The sequence below is a fragment of the Chionomys nivalis genome, chromosome 21 (genome assembly GCF_950005125.1).
Source record: "Chionomys nivalis chromosome 21, mChiNiv1.1, whole genome shotgun sequence".
NCBI classification, from domain to species: Eukaryota; Metazoa; Chordata; class Mammalia; order Rodentia; family Cricetidae; genus Chionomys; species Chionomys nivalis.
The window spans coordinates 21156235-21180257 of record NC_080106.1 but is presented as its reverse complement, the minus strand read 5'-3'; the positions used below and the strand labels follow the sequence as shown (position 1 = coordinate 21180257).

Genomic DNA, 24023 nt, shown 5'->3' with positions numbered 1-24023 from the left:
AGGGCCGGCCCTCTTCCCCGGAAGAGGCGGGGCTTCGGGCCTTGACCTGGAAGTTGCAGCTCTACGCTAGTCATTTCTTTTTTTTCTTTAGGTCGGGCTGGTGGGAAGATGGCCACGCTGCAGGATAGTGAAGTAAAAGTGGATGGCGAGCCGAAACTAAGCAAGAAGTAAGTGTCGCTGAAAGTCGTTAGTGTCTCTGTCGCTGTGGTCCGATGGGAAGTACCTGGAGGCTTCCTCCCAAGGCGACTGAGCCAGGGGCCTCTCTGCCCTCTCCGGTAGGTGAGCACATGTTAGGATGGAGGTGCAGCGCCCTGGAAACCACAGCCCCCGGAACGCCCTGGGGTCCGCTGTTCCTGGCTGGTGGATTCCCTGGTCCTGACTGTAGGGACGAGCGTGCGGAGGGGAAGCCAGCGCAGATACTGGGAGGTGACAAGAAGGAAAAGTGAAACTTATTTTCCCCTGTCTTTTAAGAAATGCTTTTTTAAATTGAACCACTCCCCCAGTGAAGAGATTGGAAAATGGCTAAATGTCTTAACTTTTCAGAGACGAACCTGTTGGGTCGGGTGTTCGGTTCACGCGGGTCCTTGGAAGAAACGGGGTCAATCTAGGATGGTTTTTTTATTTTTAGCCTTTGCGGCCCCAGAGAAGTCAGCTTCTAGTGAACTGACTGACTGTAACTTCTCAAAAAGGCTTTTTTATTGTTATACAATTACATGATAGCAACTCAGTTTCCGCATACCGAACCCTGTTATCTGAAGTTTCCCAGAGAGACAAATGCCAAAGCAATTCCCATTCCCAGGACATATGTTTTCCGTGCCTTCCCACAACCACGGTTTGCATATTTGAACCTTTTAGGAAGCACTCAGATGAGCTAACGTTCCGGAATCAAGCCAGCTGCTAAGCTCTGTGGGCTCTCCTGTTAACAAGAACCTTAAACTTTTTTTTTAGCTTATCCAAGGTCCTTCTGCACCTTATATGTGAAAGGGGGTTCATTCTCAAACTGTTGCGCACCTACCCATGTGCGTAACTCAAAGGATCTGAGACTAGTGAGCAAGTGGTCTTGTTCAGCGGGATGCACCAGGCTCCCCTTTGTGCTGCTGTTTGTGTCTTTGTAAGCCACGCCAGATATGAGTGTAGGTGGATATGAACAGTTAGATTAATCTCCCTTTAACTGGCTCTAATCCAGGGTTCCTTATATGGACCACAGAACATGAGCAACGACTTGACTCTTCATAGGGCCTGGAAGAGCTACACAGTGCCCTCCAGAACTGTAAGAAATAGTTTACATAGCTTTAGTTTGTGCACCAGCAATCAATCCTCTTGTTGAGCCCTGAGGGAAATACTAGAGATATTCTACATTAAGAACTGATTTTTCCTTTTGTGTCTAGGCTTCTGCTTTGTGTACATTAGAAGAATTAGAAGGAGTTTAAGAGTAATATTTAGCCAGGTGGTGGTGGTGGCGGCGGCAGCGGAGCACGCCTTTAATCCCAGCATTCCCCGCCTTTAATCCCAGCCCCTCGGGTGGCCGAGATTTCTGTGAGTTCAAGGCCAGCCTGCTCTACAAGAGCTACTTCCAGGACAAGCACCAAAAACTACAGAGAAATCCTGTCTCAAAAAATCAAAAAAAAAAAAAAAAAAGAGTAATGTTTAAATTTATGGGTTGCTACCTCCCTAATAGGTTGTCAAGAGTGAGTTGATGGATTCCTTAAAGGAAGCTGGGTGGAGTTTATTAAATCATAGTTGACATTTTGAGTAATCAATGAAAGTAGCTCGATTTTTGAGTAAATTAAGAAAGTCTCGGCCAGGCGGTGGTGGTGCATGCCTTTAATCCCAGCACTTGGGAGGCAGAGGCAGGCGGATCTCTGGGAGTTCGAGACCAGCCTAGTCTACAAGAGCTAGTTCCAGGACAGGCTCCAAAACCACAGAGAAACCCTGTCTCGAAAAACCAAAAAAAAAAAAAAAAGAAAGTCTCACAACTCTTTTTTTTTTTAACTTATAGACCAGGCTGGCCTCAAACTCACCTGCCTCTGTCTCCTGAGTGCTGGGATTAAAGGCGTGCGCCACCACCGCCAGCCTCACAGATCCTTTCAAATGACTTTCTTTGCTCTTTTGAGCACATTGACCTGTTAAACACCATACTGGCACTATACAAACTGTCTAATCTCAGTATTAATCTTTCTAGAGAAATATTAATGTCCACTTTTCAGATTTACAAACTGTGGCCCTAGGTGATTATTTTTATGTAAAAATGTGTGCTCCTAGGGGCTGGGAAGGTGACTTAATGGTAAGATGCTGGCTTCCATGCAGGCTCTAATAATGAAAGTATATGTTCCTCGTGTGCCTTCAAGCACTGGTCTGAAGTGGCACCTATGTCAAGTCTGTGATCCTCAATTGTCTAGAATAAATCAGGTGGTTTTTGTTTGTTTTGGGGGGGGGGTTTCCTGTGTAGCCCTGGGTATCCTAGAACTCGCTGTGTAGAACAGGTTGGCCTTGAACACAGAGATCCGCCTGCCTCTGACACTACCACCTGGCAAAATAAACCAGTTTTGATGTATGTTCTTGGATTATCATGGGCTAAAATATTTTTTTTGTGATTAACATCCCCTTCTTTTTCCTTAATTGTTCTTGAAATTTCTTGGTCTGAAATCTTTACTGAGGACCATTTTATGCCTGATACTGTCCTCAAAGTTTAAAACTAATGGGCTATCTCAAATCACTCATTCTCAAATGAAATATTTCTCTCCAAATGATTTAAACAGTAGCGTGTGGTCCTGGTAGATCTCATGCCATCTAGTATTAATGATACGTAAACGTGGTGTTGTCTGAGGACCTAGCCTTTCTTTCCTCTTTGTTTCTAAAACTCTACACTGGTCTCTTCTTTGACTTGGAGATGCTTTTGTGCAGCTGGTGCTTTGTGGTTGTTTTATTTTCTGGGGTGGGCTTTCATCATATTCGCCAGGCTGTTCTCAGCCTTAGGCTCAAATGATCCTTCTTGACCTGCAGGCTGTAAAACTGTCAACCTGCTGGGACTGTCTAAAATTTGCTTTTGATGTTTTCATCATCATCCAGTAGCCAGTATTCCACCCTGAGGGGAGAAACCACACTTCAGCCCCCACCTTTGCTTTCTGTACTTTAGTATGTTGTATTTTTGTATGTAAGCTATTGATTGGCTTGCATTTGAGTTCTTAATCCAAGATAGAAGCTTTTTGGTTTCCATAGTCAGGACTGAGAACACTGCAGATGGTAGTCAGGAGGGACTGAAGTTCAGAGGGACACTGGACGTTAGTAGAGATCATGGCTCCCCTCCTCAGGAGTGCGGGTCGAGTGGCTGTGTACTGTTTGTCCCCTCTGACTACACATCTCTGTTTCCTGCTAGGTGGTGGTAATCATTAGTTCCAGGGTGCTCTACCATGTTGATGCAAGCTGCTGTCAGGCTTGTTAGGGGGTCCCTGCGCCAAACCTCGTGGGCAGAATGGGGTCGGAGGGACCTTCGACTGGGCCAACTTGCTCCTTTCACAACGCTCCGCAAGGACAAGCCACTTTCTGATAAAAGAAGGTTGGTGCTATTACCTTCTTTATTGCTCTGGGAGCAGAGCCTTTCCTTCAGTGTCTGTTAGCTGACTAGTCTTGGGCAGGTTAAGAAAGCAGATCTCTATCACCAAGTCAAGAATCCCTCCTAGGGGGCTGGAGAGATGGCTCAGCGGTTAAGAGCAGTGACTGTTCTTCCGGAGGACCTGAGTTCAATTCCCAGCAACCGCATGGTGGCTCACAACCATCTGTAATGAGGTCTGGCGCCCTCTGGCCTGCAGACATCCATGGAGGCAGAATGTTGTATACATAATAAATAAATAAAATCTTTTTTTTTTTTTGGTTTTTCGAGATAGGGTTTCTCTGTGGCTTTGGAGCCTGTCCTGGAACTAGCTCTTGTAGACCAGGCTGGTCTCGAACTCACAGAGATCCGCCTACCTCTGCCTCCCAAGTGCTGGGATTAAAGGCGTGCGCCACCATCGCCCGGCTAATAAATAAAATCTTTAAAAAAAAAAAAAAAAAAGAATTCCTCCTAACTTTATAAGTTCAGAGTCCTCTCCTTGCAGTCCTTTCTCTTTTTCATTTTTACTACTTTGACTATTTTTTGTTTATTGAGCCATGGTTTTATTATACAGACCAGGCTGTCCTTAAACTCACTAATGAAAGTTGGCCTTAAACTAAAGGTCTTCTTTCATGTCCCATGACAGGATTATAGGCATATGCTACTTTACCACCTGGCTCCAAGGTGGGTTTTTTTGTTTGTTTTTTGTTTTTTTTTTCCCCTGAGACAGGGATTCTCTGTAGCTTTGGGGACTGACGTGGAACTACCCAGCAAGCTTTTTTGTTTGTTTGTTTTGTTTTGAATTCACTAAATTCGTATTGAAAAATGATACCGCAACAAAAAAACAATGGTGCATATCTATGTAATCCCAGAACTCAGGGGGCCAAGGGAGGAGAGTTGCAGGTTCAAGTCCAGCCTGAACAATTTAGCAATCCCATTTCAAAATAAAAAAGGAGCTTAGGGATATTCAGTATTACACCTTTTGCCTAGCACACTTGGAGCACTGGGTTAAACCTCCAGTACTACAAAACAAACACAAGAAAGTGAAGGGTATATTTTAAAGCCAGAGGCTGGGCGGTGTTGTACACACCTTTAATCCCAGCACTTAGGAGGCAGAGGCAGGTGGATCTCTGAGTTCAAAACCAGCTGGTCTACAGAGTTCCAGGACAGCCAAAGCTGATACACAGAGAAACTGTGTCTAAAAAACAAAAAAAGCCAGATAGTATGCTAGCATGATTGACATGAATGATCGATGAATTCTCTTTGACTAATGAAGATATTCTTGAGTATCCAAATAAGTTTATTTTTCCTGGATTTAGATAGCAAGTTCAGATCATAAGGGTTACAGAGTTTCCCCCATTGTTTGGTTTCTGAGTTTCACATAACATGTATGAAGTTTGGATAATGAGAGACTCAATCAGAAATACATCCAAATCTGTCTAGTTTCGACCCTGGAGGCAGAATGTTATGTAGTAAAAGATACCCCAAATTCACTTTTGAGTGCTAACTAAACTCTGGGATTCGGTCGTTTCTTTTCTTTTTTTTTTTTTATGTATACAACATTCTGTCTATCTGTATGTCTGCACACCAGAAGAGGGCCCCAGACCCATTACAGATGGTTGTGAGCCACCATGTGGTTGCTGGGAATTGAACTCAGGACCTTTGGAAGAGCAGGCAATGCTCTTAACCTCTGAGCCACCTCTCCAGCCCCGGTCGTTTCTTTTTAATATCTCAGTCCATACAACTGGTGGTCTTATTTCCTTTTTCTACATGATTAGTCATTTGCTCAAGGCCACTCAAGTGGTTTAGTGTTTTAGAATTTAGCACGAGGCAGTTTGACTACAAACATGGTACAGCATTCACTGTATTATGCTGTGTGGTGTTCTACTCTGGTGTTAAAGTCGGAGCAGTTTTATTGTTTTGTTTTGAGCTGGGTCTCGGGCTGGCCTCAGATTCACTAGCTAGAGATGACTTGTGATCTCCTGCCTCCACCTCCCAGTACTGGGGTTCCAGGTGTGCGGCATTACATCTGCCGTGCTAGGGATCAACCCAAGGCTTTGTGCATGCTGCACAAGCACCTCTCCAACTGAGCCATATCCCAGCCTCCAGACCAGTCTGACAGCTGTTCTGAGTGAGACATCTGAGGACCAGCTCTCTCCACAGCCTAACTCCTCTGGGAGAGCCTGGCCTGACTGGGTTGGAGGTGTTGCCTTATCACAGCCTTGTCTAGTACTGTAGGTACTTCATCATCTTCCTGGGGAACCTCTGTTCCAGTACTAAACATAAGCTGGTACATGTGGTCCTCTTCGACCTTGTGCATCTTGAGTCTGCTAGGTTCCGAATGCCAAGCAGAGGCTAGAAATGACCTGTTGCATCTTTGTTCAAAGCTTTAGTTTTCTTTTTTGTCTTGTTCACATTTGAGTTTAGTGACTAACAGGTTACTGTTGGGGAGTGGAATTATTTAGGGGTGTGGAACCCAGCAGGACCGTTTTCCACAGGTTCTTCAGAGTGGCAATGAGCTTCTTCTCGGGGAGGGTCCTTCAGGCAAGCAGCTTTCACATTGGGTATCGTCATCTTCCCAACAGTGAACTAAAGAGACGCCTGAAAGCTGAGAAGAAAGTGGCAGAGAAAGAGGCCAAGCAGAAAGAACTCAGTGAGAAGCAGCTGAGCCAGGCTGCTGCTGCCACCAACCACACTGTTGACAATGGCGTGGGTGCTGAGGAGGAGACTCTGGATCCAAACGTGAGTTCCCCTGGGTCACTGCTGTGAATGGACCCAGGAAAGCTTCTGAGAGGCTGTGACAGACAGCATGAGAGGCCAAATGACTAACTAGACAATGGATTGGGGGGGCAGTGTCCACCTTTTTTAGTTAAAGGCATGGGCCCTGAATTTTTAAAATTAAGTCTAAATAAATAATTTGGAGAGACCAATACTCCTAAGTAACTAATCTTCCTTGGAAGTAGCCGAGCCTGTAGCAACATCAGAGGAGGTATCTTCTCTCAAGATAGACTAGAGCTTATGTCTTGTAGCAACATCAGAGGAGATCTCTTCCCTCAAGATAGACTAGAGCTTATGTTGGCAAATGCATTCCACCTGCCACATCTACCGCTCCGCTCTCCCACTTCATGCGCCCTTCCTGGTTTTGTGCATAACCACAGCCATGCCCATTTGTAACACTCTAAGGCTAATTTTTTACTATGAACAGTAGAGTTAGGGGACTAGAGGGGTGGGTCAGTGGTTAAGAGCTCTGGCTGCTCTTCCAGAGGACCTGAATTCAATTCCCAGCATTCACATGGAATTCACAACTGTCTGTAACTCCAGTAGATGAGCAGCTGGAGAGATGGCTCCGTGGTTTTGAGTGTACGCTGCTGTCCCAGAGGACACGGTCAGGATGCTCACCACCATCTATTGCTCCATCCAACTACAGAGGGTCCCACTTCCTCCTTGGCTGCATGCATATGCACATACCCCGACACAGACACACATACATAAACATGATTAAAAATAAATCTTGTAGGAGGCTGGAGAGATGGCTCAGCTGTTAAGAAAACTGGCATCTTCTTAAAAAGAAAAAAAAAGATTGCCAACCCCTGTGGTAGAATACTCCATATCTGTACCATGCGATTCCCTGAGCCTGTCTGAAGGAAGAGTCTAACATGTGGCCAGAAGAGTTAGTTAAGAGGCGACTCCACCATGCAAATGCAGTCCCTTTTATTAGTTAGTTTAGATGAACTCCACTTTTTTTCATTCTTTTGAATCTTTGTGTGGCTCTACATATTTTTCATACAAATATTGTTCTATAGGCAGTCCTGTTTCAGGTATGCAAAGGGCTTTGTTAGTGTTATGACTGTACCCCGTGCAGGCTCCTGTGTCCTCTTAGTCCCCAGATGGTGCTGCTGATTTAGGAGACGGAGCCTGGTGGTGGGTCTTAGTGGGTTATGGCTCAGCCCCATTCATCCCGGCCTGCTTGTCTGTCTTGCCTGATCTATCGAGGTGAAGTTGTCCATAAGTCTTTGGTGGTCTGAACAAGCTTCTCCAGCTGCCATGCCATCTCTGCCTAACAGTGTCCTCTTAAACCAGAATAGCTCTTCCTTCCTCCTCCAAGTTGTTCTGTAAGGTATTCTGCACAGGGACAAGGAGAGTCACAATACAGCGCTCTGCAAGAGACACCACAACCTGACGTGTTCCGTTTCTGAGGACTGGCTCTATTTTTTTTTAACAGCAATACTACAAGATCCGTAGTCAAGCAGTCCAGCAGCTGAAGGTCAGTGGGGAGGACCCGTACCCACACAAGTTCCATGTGGACATCTCCCTGACTCAGTTCATCCAAGAATACAGTTACCTGCAGCCCGGGGACCACCTGACTGACACCACCTTAAAAGTGGCAGGTAGGAAGGTCCCCAACAGTTAGTTCCCTTGCCATTCTCATCCCATGGCAGGCAGACTTCTTTGCCAACACAAAGGAGGGCCTGAGTTGGTCTTGGTTTTGTTTTCTTTTTTTTGGGTTTGTTGTTGTTTTTATTGTCTTATTATGTATGCAGTATTCTGTCTGCATGTATGCCTGCAGACCAGAAGAGGGTACATGTAGTTGTTGGGAATTAAACTCAGGACTTCTGGAAGAGCAGGCAGTGCTCTTAACCTCTGAGCCATCTCTCCAGCCCCCTCCTTTTGTTTTTTTGATTCAGGATCTTAGACTGTCCTCAAACTTGAGATCCCCTGCTGCCCTATCCCCAGTTGGTGTTGAAGCTGCTTTGCTACAGACAGTAGCTTTATTATCTCCTCACAGAAAGTAGAGCAGCCCTGAGACATGGGTCACAGTCTAGCTACGACAGAATTCCTGTGAAAGGGATGTTCTCTGGAATCCACTAGAATTTTCTTTCCTCCCCCAAACCATGGACCCAGTCATTTAATTTCATTTTTTTTTTGTCTCTACTCTCAGACATTTATTTCTAGAACATTATTTATGGATTTGTGAGGTTTTTAAATGTCTTTTTCTTGCCTTCCCCCCAAAATAGTAAAACTACTGATTGGAGAAAATGTGCAGCATTCACAGAAAATAAAGAGGAAAAGAGTTACCCATAATCTTATTGTGTAAGAATATTTGCAATACCTAAATGTCAAATGCCTGTTAATTTTCCGTGTGTGTGTGCATGTCCATCCATGTATTCAATTCATGTATGCACATACATGTAGAGGTCAGCGGACAGTTTTCAGTGTCATTCCTTAGGCTCAGGTGCCATCCACATTTTTATTGAGATGAGGCCTTGCGTGGCCTTAAAGCATGAGTAGGCTAAGCTGACTGGCTGGCTATCCAGCAAGCTCCAGGGATGCTCATGAATCTGCCTCCTCAGCACTGGGATTACAAATCAGTGCTACACCTAGTATTTTTTAAGTTAGTTTTTTTTTTAATAATTTATTTAACTTTATTTTATGTACATTGGTGCGAAGGTGTCACATAAGATCCCCTGGAACTGGAGTTACAGGTAGTTGTGAGCTGCCATGTGGGTGCTGGGAATTGAACCCAGGTCCTCTGGGAGAATGTCCAGTGCTCTTAACCACTGAGCCATCTCTCCAGCCCCTTTAAGTTAGTTTTTAAGAGTTATCTTAAAATATGTGTGTGCGTGCCCGGAAGGTGTCAGATCCCCTGCAGCTAGGATGCAGGCAGTTGTGAGCCAACACTATGGGTGCTGAGAGCTGAACTCAGGTCCTCTGAGAGATCATGAGTCTTGTTAACTATTGGTGTTGGGCCTTCCTTCCTCTGCTGTTTTCTCTAGCATTGAGTTCAGGTCCTCATGCTTGTCATCTAAGCTTTCTGTCTCTTTAGCTTCTGATATTAAGTTTTGGTTTTTACAACGGGTCTCATGTAGCTCAGGCTAGTTTTGAACTCCTGCCAAGTGTGGGGATTACAGATGTCACCACCATACCCACCAAAGCTTTTTTTGATGTTATATGAATGTGCTTTTAGACAGGATTTTCAAATTGTTTAGTTTTTAGATTTATTTTATGGTTATGAATGTTTTGCCTGCATGTCTGTGTGTGCACCGTGGTTAATTTACCTCGTTGTGTAGTAACAATTATGTAAATAGGAGAACAATTGAAGGATTTGATCAAGAGAATAGTGAGGTTGTAACTATTAGTTCTCCAATTAGGTTAGTTGTTGGTGGGAGGGCAAGGTTGGCTAGGCTTGCTATAATCCATCAGGCAGCTATTAGTGGAGATACTGTTTGTGCATGCCTGGTGCCTGCAGAGCAGAGGTCAGCAGAGGGAGTCAGTTCACCTGGAACTGGAGCTATAGATGGTTGTGGGTGATGGGAACCAAGCCCAGGGCCTCTGGAAGAGCACAGGTGTTCTGAATGCTGATCCACCTCTCCAGCATCCTCCCTGTATTCACCCCCTTTTTTTTGTTTTGTTTTTTTCTAGACAGGGTTTCTCTGTAGCTTTGGTGCCTGTCCCAGAACTAGCTCTTGTAGACCAGGCTGGCCTTGAACTTCCAGAGAGATCTGCCTGCCTCTGCCTCCAGAGTGCTGGGATTAAAGGCGTGCGCCACCACCGCCCGGCCTTCACCCCCTTTTGAGTTCACAGATTTTTCTTGGATATAATTTTTGGGTTGTTTGTGGGTTTTTTGGTTTTTTTTTTTTTTTTTTTTTTTTTTTTTTTTTTTTTGCTTCTTGCTTTGGATTTAAGACTCTTATTTGAAGATTGTCAGTTCTTTAAAATAATTGTGATTATTAGATCCTTTTTATCTTTTTTTAAAATATATTTCTTTCATTTCATGTGTGTGAGAATGCAGCAGTGCTCATGGAGTTGGAGAATACATTTCTGGAGTCTATTCTCCTTCCCTCTTCTGAGACAGGGCCTCTCTTGTTGCATTCACGGCACTGTGTACTCCAAGCTGGCCCACAGGCTTCTGTCAGGTGGTGGCTGCTGCTAATGCTGCTGCTTCTTCCTCTTTCCCTCCTTCTTCTTTCTACCTCTGCTGCCTCTCATTGGGCCACCAAATCCTGCTTTTTTTATGTGAGATCCTGGGATCATATCACCATCTTTGTCTAATAAAATTCATATCACTGCCTTAGCATGCTGAGGTATCTCCCCAGCCCACCTAATGTTTCTTTGTTGCTTAAATTTTTTTTAATTTATTTATTTATTATGTATACAATGTTCTGTCTGCGTGTATGCCTGCCCGCCAGAAGAGGGCACCAGATCTCATATGGTTGCTAGGAATTGAACTCATGACCTCTGGAAGAGCAGCCAGTGGTCTTAACCTCTGAGCCGTTTCTCCAGCCCCTGTTGCTTAATTTTCATGTGAAATTCATCCTAGATTTGTTTCTTTTTGAGACAAGGTCTCCTGTAGCTCAGGTTGGTGTTGAACTTACTAAGTAGTCTGAGATGACCTTGAACTCCTGACCCTGTTGCCACTGCCTAGGATTACACAGGCAAGTGCCACCACACCTGGTTTATGTGGTGCTGGGGGCTGAATTAAGCTTTGTGGTTGGAAGGCAAACACTCTACCCTCGGAACTATATACCCAGTCCTCATTTTCTGGTGTGTTTAAAGGAAGATTGGTTTCATTCCCAACTTCACTGGACTCTGGTTTCTGTGAAGTGCTCGTAAACATAGTAGCTGCTTACAATTCTGGGATTTCCTAGTTTTTTTCCCTCTTCCTTGCTTTATAGTGCCCTGTCTGGTCTTGTCCTGCAAAGGAACCTGCATGTTGAGCTTAGACAGATTTTCATCCCGTCTAGGTCTTCTTGATGCAGCCCTCACTTGTACGGGAACAGATGCATCCTCTCCCAGTCTCTACTGCCGTCCTCTACCTAATCCAAGGTGTTCACATTCTTCAGTGGACACTGGCCTTTCGGTCGTTCTTCAGCTCTCAGATCATCAGATGCCCATTCCTTGCCCACTGTTTTTTTTTCCCCTATATGAAAGTCTTGCCATTGCTTATATTATAAGGTTTTAGGAATATCTTCTTCTATAACTTTATATAACATGGGATTTTGGTTTTTGTTTTGTTTGAGGGGGGCAGGGTCTCACTATGCAGTCCTGCCTCTATCTCCCAAGCGCTAGGACTAAAGAAGTGTACTGCTGTGCCTGGCCTTTCCCCACATAAACTTTTATTAATAGGTTTGACTTAGCCTATCCAATCATACATTTATTTGTTTGTTGTTTATGGTTTACCATAAACAACAGCTCTAGCTGTTCTAGAACTCACTCTGTAGCCCAGACTGACCATGAACTCACAGAGATCCACCTGCCTCTGCCTCATGAGTGCTGGGATTAAAGGCGTGTGCCACCACTGCCCGGTTTTAATTTTTAATATAAAGATTGAGAAAAATCCCAACCCTGTGTTGTCACTACCACTGCCATCATCCAGGAATCCACTGACCCTCTTGTTAAAGTGAGTTCTTCCTGTGCAGCCTTGGCTGTTTAATGAAAATCACTGACTTGATGAAGAGAGGCCATGGACCTCGGGCCACGCTCAGATTGTTATGGTTTGTGTTACCCAGAGAGCTTAAAGAGTTTCTCATTCTGTCGGTGTCTTTTCTATTTTTTTTCTAGGTCGGATCCATGCCAAGAGAGCCTCTGGGGGAAAGCTCATCTTCTATGACCTTCGAGGAGAGGGGGTCAAGTTACAAGTCATGGCCAACTCCAGGTACATAGAAATAGTCAGTTAAAGATCCAGGGTCATAGCCCAGAGTAACAGAGGGCCGGTTGAAGACACAGCTAGTATGGTCCTCCTTTCCCATTGCTGCTAGAGTTAGGGTAGCACTGAGTGGAACATGGTTGGGTACAGTTGCGTTGACAGTGACTGGTCTTACTTACAGGACAGCAAGCATAATAAGGATCCAGCAGTTGTCCCTGAAGCAGGGGCTCCCTCTTGCTGGGTTCATGGAAGCTATTGGTGAAGGTTTCCTGAGTAAGCCAGGAGTCTGCATTAATTTGAAGAACTGTACATTCAGTTACTTTCCTTCCACTCAGGAATTATAAATCAGAGGAAGAATTTGTTCGTATCAATAACAAACTGCGCCGGGGAGATATAATTGGAGTTCAGGGGAATCCTGGGAAAACCAAGAAGGGTGAGCTGAGCATCATCCCCTCTGAAATCACACTCTTGTCCCCCTGCTTACACATGCTGCCTCATCTTCACTTTGGCCTCAAAGACAAGGTAAGTTGTGGAGCTGGCCCCTGGGTTGCATGCCATCACACAGACTGTCTTCTGACTGCTGCCTCTGCTCTAGGAGACAAGGTATCGCCAGAGATACTTGGACTTGATACTGAACGACTTTGTGAGGCAGAAATTTATCGTCCGCTCTAAGATCATCACATATATAAGAAGTTTCTTGGATGAGCTGGGATTCCTAGAGGTGACCAAGGGCAGAGGGTTTTACCTGGAATGGTGCTTTCCTTGCTATGCTTGTCTCTCACTGTCCACTGCACACCCTCCACTGTCCTGCATGCCTAAGGAGACACCCCCTTGTCGAGCACCTTTGTTCCCATCTTGTTTAGTGCTCATTAGGAAAGCAGTGTACCACCCGTGTGTAGTGATGCCATTTTCTATAACAATGGTCTTTAGAGGTCAAGTATGATGATGACACATACCCTTAATCCAAGCACTTAGGAGGCATAAGCAGGCAGATTTCTGTGAGTTCAGGGCCATCCAGGGATACATAGATTTGTCTCAGCCCAATCCCTGACCCCCTAAAATTCTTTAGAGGCTAGGCATGGTAGTGTCCACCTTTAATTCTAGCATGGGAGCCAGAGGCAGGCTCATCTCTGTGAGTTCAATTTCACATGGTGGCTCACAACCATCTATAATGAGATCTGGTGCCCTCTTCTGGCAGCAGGTAGCTCTTGCTGAGGACCCAAATCAGGTAGCTCACAACGAGCTGTAACCGCACTCTATGGGAATCCCAATCCTCTGGCCTCCAAAGGTACTGAAAGGCCCTGACACTCACACACACGCACAATACAAAAAAAAAAAAAAAAAAAACCAAAAAAATAGGCCAAGGGTTATAGAGGACACTGGGCATCCTCCTCTATCCTTTGCACTTAGATGCATGCACACGTGTATAGTTCATACACAACACACAGACACACAAGCACACACACATCAGAATGACAAAAACAAAATATCCACGTGACCCCAGAATGTTAAAACATTATGCAATAGTCAGGATTTGGACTGCAATAGTATCAGGATTTGGGAGACAGGCAGGTGCATCTCTCTGAGTTCAAGGCCACCCCAGGCTCTGGAAGAGCGCCTCCGGTGCTCTTTAACCTCTGAGCTATCTTTCCAGTCCCCTCCATGCCCTCCCCCACTGTTTCTTAAAGAACGTATTTGTTTCCTGTATTAATAATTTGGATTATTTCTGGTTCTCTTTTGTAATATTTTAGTGAATATCATACATGTGGGCTAATACTTTTTAACCCACATTTTTTAAAATTTATTTATTTGCTGGCCTTGAACTCAATGAGATCTGACTGCTTCTGCCTTCTAAGTACTGGGATTAAAGGCAAGTGCCACCATACCTGGCTTATGTTTGAATTTCTAAACATAGGATAAAAGTTAAAAGATTTAAGTAGTAAATACTGTAACTGTCTTAGGTAACGTTCTGTTGCTGTGAAGGGACACTATGGCCAAGGCAACTTAGAAACTATTTACTTGGTGGCTTCCTTACAGTTTCAGAGGGGTGGTCCAATATCATGGCAGGAAGCTGGCAGCAGACAGGCAGGCTGACTTTGGGCTGAGAATTTACACCCTGGTCTACAATTGCAGGTAGACACAGACAGAAAGACAGACACTGGGCCTGGTGTAGACTTCTGAAACCACAAAACCCACCCCCAGTGACACACTTTCTCCAACAAGGCCACACCTACTCCAACAGGGCTACAACTCAATCCTTCCCAAACAGCCCCTCCTCCTGGGACCAAGCATTTAAATATACGAGGCTGTGGGAGCCATTCTCACTCAGACGGCCACAGTAAATTAAACCTGAAAGTTGCAGCGTCCACTTAGACGTCTGTTTCAACTTGTCAGCATTTACAGTCCTGCTGGGTTGTTTTTGTTGTTGTTTTCATTTGTTTTGTTGTTTGTTGTGTTTTTTCAAGACCGGGTTTCTCTGTGGAGCCCTGGCTGTCCTCTAGAACTAGCTCTATAGACCAGGCTGACCTCCAAGCACAGAGATCCACCTGTTCCCGACTCCTGGGTACTGCAATTAAAGGCGCGCTCCACGACTGCCCAGCATAAGTGCTGTGTTATTAATATAGATAGAGATGCAGTTCTAAAATGTCTAACGATCTGTTCTTCATCAAGCACTTAGATAACAAAGAATGAACTGTCCTCAAAGCCTTCGGTTATCTGAGAACTGTTTCTTTCTGTCTGTTTTAGATTGAAACTCCCATGATGAACGTCATTCCAGGGGGAGCTGTGGCCAAGCCTTTCATCACGTATCACAATGAGCTGGACATGAACTTGTATATGAGAATTGCTCCAGAACTCTACCATAAGGTAATCAATAATCACACACCCATTTTCTTCAATTTTCAGGAGGCTAGGAGAATCACTGGCTAGCCTAGTACAATCAGAAATAAAGAACATCCAGGATAGTGTTCTAGTTCTTCAGGTTTGTTGGTAGTGATTCTCGTAGATTCCTTGTAAACAGCCGAGGATTGAAGGCATTAATACAAGTGTATACATGTTCTCCTTCAGTTCTAAAAGCTTTAACTTCAGCCTCCCTTGGAGTAGATCTAATTTTAGTCTTGTTTGTTTTGTTTTGGTTTTCTTCTTCAAAAACTTTACTATTGGCAAGGCATGGTGACAAACAGCTTTAATGCCAGCACTTGGGAGGCAGAGGCAGGCAGACGTGAGTTTGAAGCCAGTCTGGTCTACATAGTGAATTCTAGGCCAGTCAAGACTAATCAGTGAGACCGTATGTCAGAAAGAAAAATATATATCTATACACACACACACCCTGCTGGACCAGGTTTTCTTCCTCCTCCCTCCCACTGGTCCCCACAGTCACTAATAAATAATCACTCAGAGGCTCAATATTAATTATAATTGATTGACCAATTACTCAGGCTTCTATTGACTAGCTCTACATATAAGTTAAGCCATTTCTAATAACCTGTATATTGCCTTGTGCCCCATGTCATACTGGTCATGCTCTGGCATCTTACTCTTCCGGAAACAGCTGGTATCCCCCCTGACTCCACCTTTTTTCTCCCTGTATCTGTGCTTGAGTTTATCGCCTAGCTCTATTCTGCCCTGCCATAGGCCAAATCAACTTCTTTATTAACCAGTGACAGTAAAACATAACAGCACACAGATGGGTTATCCCACAGCACCAGTCCTTCTAAGTTCAGTCTTTCATAAAAGAACTTTGTTTATTTTAACTTCTTTTTAGAAATTAAAAATAATTTGGGGCTGGAGAGAGAGCTCAGCAGTTAAGAGCACTGGCTGCTCTTCCAGAGGTCCTGAATTCAATTCCCAACAACTACGTGGTGCCTCACAACCATCTATAATGAGATTTGGTGCCCTCTTCTGGCCTTCAGGCATAACACTGTATAGATAATAAATAAATAAATCTTTAAACCATAAATAAATAGCTGGACAATAGTGGCACACACCTTTAATCCCAGCACTCAGGGAGGCAGAGGCAGGTGGATTTCTGTGAGTTGAGACCAGCTTGGTCTACAGATTGAGTTCCAAGACAGCCAGAATACATAAGAGAAACCCTGCCTCGAAAAAAAAACTAACTAACTAAATAGATAGATACAGTATAAATACAAACATTGTCATCCAAGGTTCTTAGTTGTAGACATTTAAAGCAAGACCAGACCCTACCTGTGTTAGGAAGCCACAGTTACCTTAACAGTCAGCCATGGGCTTTAGTCACAGGGACACCGCCTCCTACTGGGCACAGTGACTCAACTGAGATCTCTGCAGCCTATTTGAAAGATGGCCACCTGTGGTCCCCTTCACCAGAGTAAATTCTGTGTACTACCTACACCTTCCTTTAGAAGCTTCTATTACATGTCATTAGTGTGTCTGGTAGGTGGAGCAGGGTCACTTGTCTGTAACCCAACACAGAAGAGGCTTTGGAGCAACTCAGATCATCAAACTGGAAATAACAAAGACATAGGAAGAGACTCGGGAGTCCTGCACCACCAAGTAAAACCAAAATGATGTCTGCTACAGGGGTCTAAAGACAGCAGGGTGCTGTTTGGAGTGAGAGCATACCTACACTGTGAAAACCAGTTAGGGCACAGGAGCTTACAGGACTGTTAGCACATGACTGTGGCCCTGTGTTTTTGGTAGATGCTGGTGGTTGGTGGCATTGACCGGGTTTATGAAATCGGGCGCCAATTCCGGAATGAAGGGATCGATTTGACTCACAATCCTGAGTTCACCACCTGTGAGTTCTACATGGCCTATGCAGACTATCACGACCTCATGGAGATCACGGAGAAGATGCTGTCAGGTGAACCCTACTGTCCCCAGCTCAGGTCTGAGAGACTGACATGCTGCTTTCAGAAGAGAGTGTCCCGTTCTCGTTCCTGAAATGCTTGCTCTTTCTCCCAGGGATGGTGAAAAGCATTACAGGCAGTTACAAGATCACCTACCATCCAGATGGGCCAGAAGGCCAAGCCTATGAGATTGACTTCACCCCACCCTTCCGAAGAATCAGCATGGTAGAAGAGCTTGAGAGAGCCCTGGGTGTAAAGCTGCCAGAAACCAGCCTCTTTGAAACTGAAGGTAAACTACCTTCCTGTCAGAGCTAAAATGTTTCATTTTGTATTTATAGAAACTTTTCCAAGACCACAGCGATGTTCCCTGTCCTAACTTGTACATTTCTGTCACAGAAACTCGAAAAATTCTTGATGATATTTGTATTGCAAAAGCTGTTGAATGCCCCCCGCCTCGGACCACAGCCAGGCTCCTAGATAAGGTGAGGCGCCACACTTGTGCTCATCCAATGCTGACCAGCATCCTGAACCCTAGGAAGTGGTTCCCACTGAGGAAAATGCTTTCCTTCAGCTTCACAGGAAAACCTTACAGAGGAACAGGCAGATTAACAAACTTTGAACTGGGTTGGGTAATGGACCTCAGTGGTGAAGAACTCACCTAGCAAGTCAAGACCTGGGAAGGGATGGTTCAATCCCAAGCCCCATGAAATATAAGCAAAAAGAAACTTTCAACCATAATATGCTCTGTGCCAAATAGTTCGTGTATATTTTCTTTTTTTTCTTTTTTTTTTTTTTTTTTTTTTTTCAAGACAGGGTTTCTCTGTGGCTTTGGAGCCTGTCCTGGAACTAGCTCTTGTAGACCAGGCTGGTCTCGAACTCCCAGAGATCCGCCTGCCTCTGCCTCCCGAGTGCTGGGATTAAAGGCGTGCGCCACCACCGCCCGGCTTCGTGTATATTTTCTTAGTTAATACTGTGTCCTCTGAAAAGGCTGTAAGATGAGCCCCTGTGCATGGGAGCCACAACCTCCTCTTGGGGTGGGACCATCCGTGGTATTCAGAAGCCATATCTAGTTCTGCTTTGTTTTCTCACCAAGCTTGTTGGAGAGTTCCTTGAAGTGACGTGCATCAATCCAACATTCATCTGCGATCACCCACAGATTATGAGCCCTCTGGCCAAATGGTAAGATGCAGTTTGTTGCTACATTAAAAACCCTTCGAGTGAGGCTGGTGCTATGCAGAGGAGCATTTAGTTAGCACACATCAGGACTCTTACGTTCCGTCTTGAGTACTGCTTTTCACCAAAGCAGGTTAATGGTGTGAAGTGACAGTTTTGATGTTCTGCATTGACTTAGTGGTCTTTCTGTGCCATGTATTGATGCAGAAACTTGGGTGGGAATTCTGCCAGGGCCTCTTCGTGTGATTTCTCTGTCAATAGTCCTGCTTTTGTCTGCATGGTGGTAGGGTTCCTGTAAAAACCCTAACCGGTCCTGTAAAAAATCCCGATGGTCTTGTAGCTCCCATGCCACTACAGGACCGGTATGCGAGCTGGGAACTTAGCTGGAGACTTAAAAACAAACAGAGACGCAGACACGGGTCATCCTTGATATAAGAATACCAATGCCCCCTTTATTGTGCTGAGGGGCAGCTTATATAGGGATCCTTAGCCACGCCCAGCTCTCGGGAATCTTTCAGCTGCAGGCGACGTCTCAGGCTCAGTTCACTCCAGCAGTTAAAGGATCTGAGAAAGTCAAGAGGCCAGGGATCTATAGCTCCCAACAGGTTCCCAAGGCAGGCATTCCAAAAGAACAAGCTTCAACAAGCAGACATGCTAGACTTTTGCTGATACCTCCTTGACCAAAGCAGGTGGACAGCCTAGAGTATGAGAGCAACGAGAAGAGCATGAAGTCAGTCAACTCCGTGCTTGTGGATATAACTGAATCTTCTGGTCTCTCGCTGCTCTGGTTCCAGTGACTGGTGCTGAGCATCAATGAGGCTTCAGGTCTCAATTTTTGAGCTAGGTACATTCTGAGAATCCTGAATAGTCATCCTCTGTGGTCTCATGTTCCCAGGCACCGCTCCAAAGAGGGTCTAACTGAGCGCTTTGAGCTGTTTGTCATGAAGAAGGAAATCTGCAATGCCTACACTGAGCTGAATGATCCCATGAGGCAGCGGCAGCTGTTTGAGGAGCAGGCCAAGGTAAGGAAGGAGAGCAATGACGTTATTTCACCGCCGAGTTCACTCGCCAGGAAGAACTGGCCTTAATCCTGTCTATGGACGCTTTCTTGGCATTTTTACCAAAGCTAAAAAGGCTTTTTAATTTTTTTATTTTGTTTTATGTATATGGGTGTTTTTTGAGCGTGCATATACTAGTATACCATGTGCTTACAGAGATCAAGGAGGGCAGAAAAAGGGAATTGGATCCCCCGGAACTGGAATTACCAATGGTTGTGAGCCACCGTGTGGGTGTTGGGGATTGAACCTCTGGAAGAGCATCTCTTAACCACTGAGCTGTTTCTCCAGCTCATAAAGAGGCTTTTGTAGGAGGAAGTTGCATTTAAAGTAGAGCTCTTCGTTTTTGAGACACTATCTGGACGCTAAGGCCACCCTTGAATTCCTTGATCCTCTTGTCTCTATCTCTAAGGGCTGGGATTAGAGTGACACTACCATACGCAGCTGAGACTCAGGGCTTTGATCTTACAATGCATAAAATGAATTTAAAATCACCTCTATTTATTTAGCAAGAACATCCTTTTTCTTAGGCTACACCTCTTTTTTGCAATGGTGTGGTGATTTGGTTTTTTTTTGGGGGGGGGGTTTCTTTGGTTTTGTTTTTGTTTTTTTTTAAACAGTTTTTCTATGAAGTCCTGGCTGTCCTGGAACTCTGTCTATAGACCAAGCTGGTTTTGAAACTCAGAGCAGTCCCCCTGCCTCTGCCTCCCAAGTGCTGGGACTAAAGGTGTGCGCCACCACATCCGACATAAACTGCGCCTTTATTGAGGTGGTTTGAGGATGAGCAACACATAAAGATCTAAGGAAGGCAGTGCCAAAGCTGCCTTCACTTTACTGTCTCTGGTTCCTTAGTGTCATCTATAGTAGCTGAGAACTCATCTGTTTGGAGTCCCAAATCCCCAAGCAGAAGAACATTTTTGTTCAGAGAAATTTGTCTACATTCTGAGACCAAAAAAGGAAAATTTAATTGTTGTATTCTATTTGATAAAATAATGAGGGATACCTGCTCTCCCCGCTTCCCACCTCTGCCACCATTGGGTTTTTGAGACACAGTCCGTGTTTAGCCCTGACTGGCCTGGAATTAGTTTTGTAAACCAGACCAGCCTCCAGCTCTTGTCAGTCCTCCTGCCTCGGCCTTCCAAGCTTTGGAACTACAGCTATGTACAATCACATTCAGCTTAAAATAGGGGTTTCATCTCTGAGGTAGGTTTCGTCAGGCCTAACCTCCAGGTCTCTGGGAGAAATTGCTAAATCCTAGAGTTACTGGGAAGCCATTTCCTAACAAGACTTGAATGTCAAGAACATCTTTGGTACTTTCAAAAGTTTTAATGTGTGGGTTGGTGCTGAGATGACCTAGAATGACAGCTCTCAACCTGTGGGTCGCAACCTCTTTGGGGGTCACATATCAGATATTTACATTGTAATTCATAACTGCAGCAAAATTACAGTTATGAAGTAGCAATGAAAATAATCTTATGGTTGGGGTCACCACAACACCAGGAACTGTATTAAAGGGCCTCAGTATCAGGAAGGGTGAGAACCACTGAACTAGAAGATTATTACATCTGACTCCATTTATTCTAGGCCAAGGCTGCTGGTGATGATGAAGCCATGTTCATAGATGAGAACTTCTGTACTGCCCTGGAATATGGGCTGCCCCCAACAGCTGGCTGGGGCATGGGCATCGATCGAGTCACCATGTTTCTCACAGATTCCAACAATATCAAGGTACGCACAAACTTCTCAGTACACGCTTCCCTGAATGCCACTGCACTGTAGACATCAGGGAGGGTCTGGAAATAGAGGACTGCTGAAGAAGTTCATGCCCCTGCACAGTGGAAGACTAAAGGGCATCTGACCTTCCAGGATTGTGGTTTTTCCTGCTTGAGACAGGAGGGATACTAAGTTTGCTTCTTCTTAGTATAGCCAGGGAAATGCTAAGTTCTCTCAATTATATTGCTTCATGTTAGTCAATTCTGTAAGGTGTGTAAACTGTTTATTTTTTATTGTATTTTATAGAGAAGGAAATCCATTTGTTACTCGTTTTTTGTTCCTGTTTTTGAGACAGGGTCTCAGGTAGCTAGGCTCATCTACGTTCAGTCACGTGGCTTGATACCTCATCTCTCAATACTGCCCATCCTGCTTCCTCTCTCTGCCTGGAAGTCCTGCCTATACCTTCTGCCTTGCTATTGGCTTTTTATTACACCAACCACAGCAATATGCTTTGTAGTTTGCAGTGTCCTTGAACTCCTTATATGCCCGCCTCTACCACCAGAATTGATTATATTGATGTATGCCTAGAAGAAAGTTCACTTTTTAAAAATAAATTTTAAAACTTTATACATATAACTGTTTTGCACCACAAACATACTTTGTGCCGGCAGAGGCCAATTGTCAAATCCCCTAAAACAAGTTACACATGACTGTGAGCTACCATGTAGCTGCTCAGAACCAAATCTGGGTCCTAAGACCAGCAAGTGCTCTTAACTGCTAGGCCACCTCTCTAGCTGAAACTCAATTTTACTTGAAAAGCTGTGTTGATTCATTCTTTTGACGTGGCTAAGGTGTGCAGATCTATAGATGTGGCTGGTTTGGTTAGTGACAACAGACAAAAGCAATGATAGGATAACTGTAAAAACATTCATGGGGCCCTTTCTCTTGTCTTTTTGAGACAGGATTCTGGAACTCAGTCTGTAGACCAGACTGCCCTCAAACTCAGACATCCGCCTGCCTCTGCCTGTGCTGTGGTTAAAGACTTGTGCCACTAAACTGTTGTAATAGGAGCGGCGGGCTGCGTCCCGCCACCCAGCTAGCTTTACCCAAAATAATTACACGGAAACTGTATTCTTTTAAACACTGCTTGGCCCATTAGCTCCAGTCTCTTATTGGCAAGCTTTTACATATTGATCTAACCCATTTCTAATATTCTTTGTAGCACCACAAGCTGGTGGCTTACCAGGGAGGATCTTAACCTGCGTCTGTGTCCAGCGGGAGAATCATGGCGACTCACTGACTCGGCTTCTTTCTCCCAGCATTCTGTTCTGTCTACTCCACCCACCTAAGGGTTGGCCTATCAAATGGGCCTAGACAGTTTTTTTTATTAATTAACCAATGAAAACAACAGATTATAAAGAAATCACTCCCACATCACTAAACCAAGTTCATGGTGCTTCTTTTTTTTTTTTTTTTTTTTTTTTTTTTTTTTTTTTGGTTTTTCGAGACAGGGTTTCTCTGTGGTTTTGGAGCCTGTCCTGGAACTAGCTCTTGTAGACCAGGCTGGTCTCGAACTCACAGCGATCCGCCTGCCTCTGCCTCCCGAGTGCTAGGATTAAAGGCGTGCGCCACCACCGCCCGGCATTCATGGTGCTTCTTAATTCGAAAGTATGTTTTCCTCTTCTACAGGAAGTGCTTCTGTTTCCTGCCATGAAGCCTGAAGACAAGAAGGAGACTGCAGCAGCCACTGAGACCCTAGAAAGCACAGCTGGGCCCTCTGTCTAGAGGATAAATGTGACTCTGGCTTCTGGGCACTTCAGCAGAAGGTCTGCTCTCAGGGTTCATGTGTCTTGCCCTCCAACCACCGAAGTCCAACCACCAGGAGAGAGAAGAATTAAAGAATTTCTTTTTATTGCTTGTTACCAAATAAACCATTTCTCTCTTTACCTATGTAATGTTACATTTCTCCCCCCAGACTGCTGGTCTAATGAATGTTTAGAAATCTGTCATTGTAAATTTGTTTGTTTGGTTTTAGTTTTTCAGGACAGCATTTCTCTGTGTGAGAACTCTGGCTGTTGTGGAACTCGCTTTGTAGACCAGGTTGACTACAAAATCATAAAGATCCACCTGCCTCTGCCTCCCAAGTGCTGGGATTAAAGGCGTGCGCCACCACCGCCTGGCCTGTATTTTTTTTTTTAAGACTTATTTTTATTTTTAATTGTGTGTGTACTGTAGTACAGGTGCCCTCTGAGGCCAAGTGATGGATCAAAATGTGCTCTTTACTCCTGAGTCCAACTTTCCAATTTATATTAATGTCAGTTCAATACTAGGCATTGTTCTGAATTACTGGAAACACAGCAGTGAACAAAAATCAATCATTTCTTCCATGGAAATTTACTCTTTTTTTTTTCAATACTTAATTTATTATGTATACAGTGTACTACCTGTATGCAGGCCAGAAGAGGGCACCAGATTTCATTCATTAAGGGTGCTTGTGAGCCATGTGGTTCCTGGGAATTGAACTCATTACCTCTGGAAGAGCAGAGCAGAGAGAATCAGACAAGATTAAGTCCATGTCCTTTTTTGGTGGAGGCACACGCTAAGAAAAACACCAAGCAGGGTAAGAGGACTGCGGGGCTATTTTACATAGAATAGACATGGAGTGGGAGACATGGCCCAGTGGTTGCAAGTGACTTTTGTTCTTGAAGAGACATGGGTTCAGTTCTCTGGACCCACGTTAGGCAGCATTCAATCTATAATCCAGTTCCCCATGCCCTTTTCTAGCCAACTTGGGTATTTGCATGTCCGTGTGGGCCTAAACTGGCACAGACAAGCGCACATAAATCTTTTAAAATACATGCGTATATGTACGGGGATCTGTTACCCGTGCAGAGAAATGCATGAGGAGGCATGTCATCCAAGTCCTAGTCATGCAGGATTTGTTATGAGTGACGTAGGAAACTGCCAGAAGGTCTGATCATAGTCCTGTTCAAAATTCAGAGAGGTAAGTCAATTTTGAAATC

General features: G+C 44.6%; 1 protein-coding gene across 2 annotated transcripts; it reads left to right on the top strand.

Moving 5' to 3' along the window:
* Positions 1-32: 32 nt before the first annotated feature.
* Kars1 (lysyl-tRNA synthetase 1) lies at positions 33-22945 on the top strand. 2 transcript variants are annotated; one of them, XM_057753622.1, is made up of 15 exons: positions 96-167; positions 3377-3556; positions 6175-6331; positions 7812-7977; positions 12149-12242; positions 12569-12755; positions 12829-12954; positions 14979-15098; positions 16911-17073; positions 17175-17348; positions 17456-17541; positions 18153-18238; positions 19128-19254; positions 20872-21015; positions 22690-22945. In XM_057753622.1, the coding sequence occupies exons 2-15, from the start codon at positions 3411-3413 to the stop codon at positions 22783-22785; spliced, it is 1872 nt and encodes a 623-aa protein (XP_057609605.1). In that variant the 5' UTR covers positions 96-167; positions 3377-3410; the 3' UTR covers positions 22786-22945. The 2 variants fall into 2 exon arrangements, with proteins under 2 accessions (XP_057609606.1, XP_057609605.1); XM_057753623.1 differs by lacking the exon at positions 3377-3556 and having other exon boundaries at positions 33-167.
* Positions 22946-24023: the final 1078 nt, after the last annotated feature.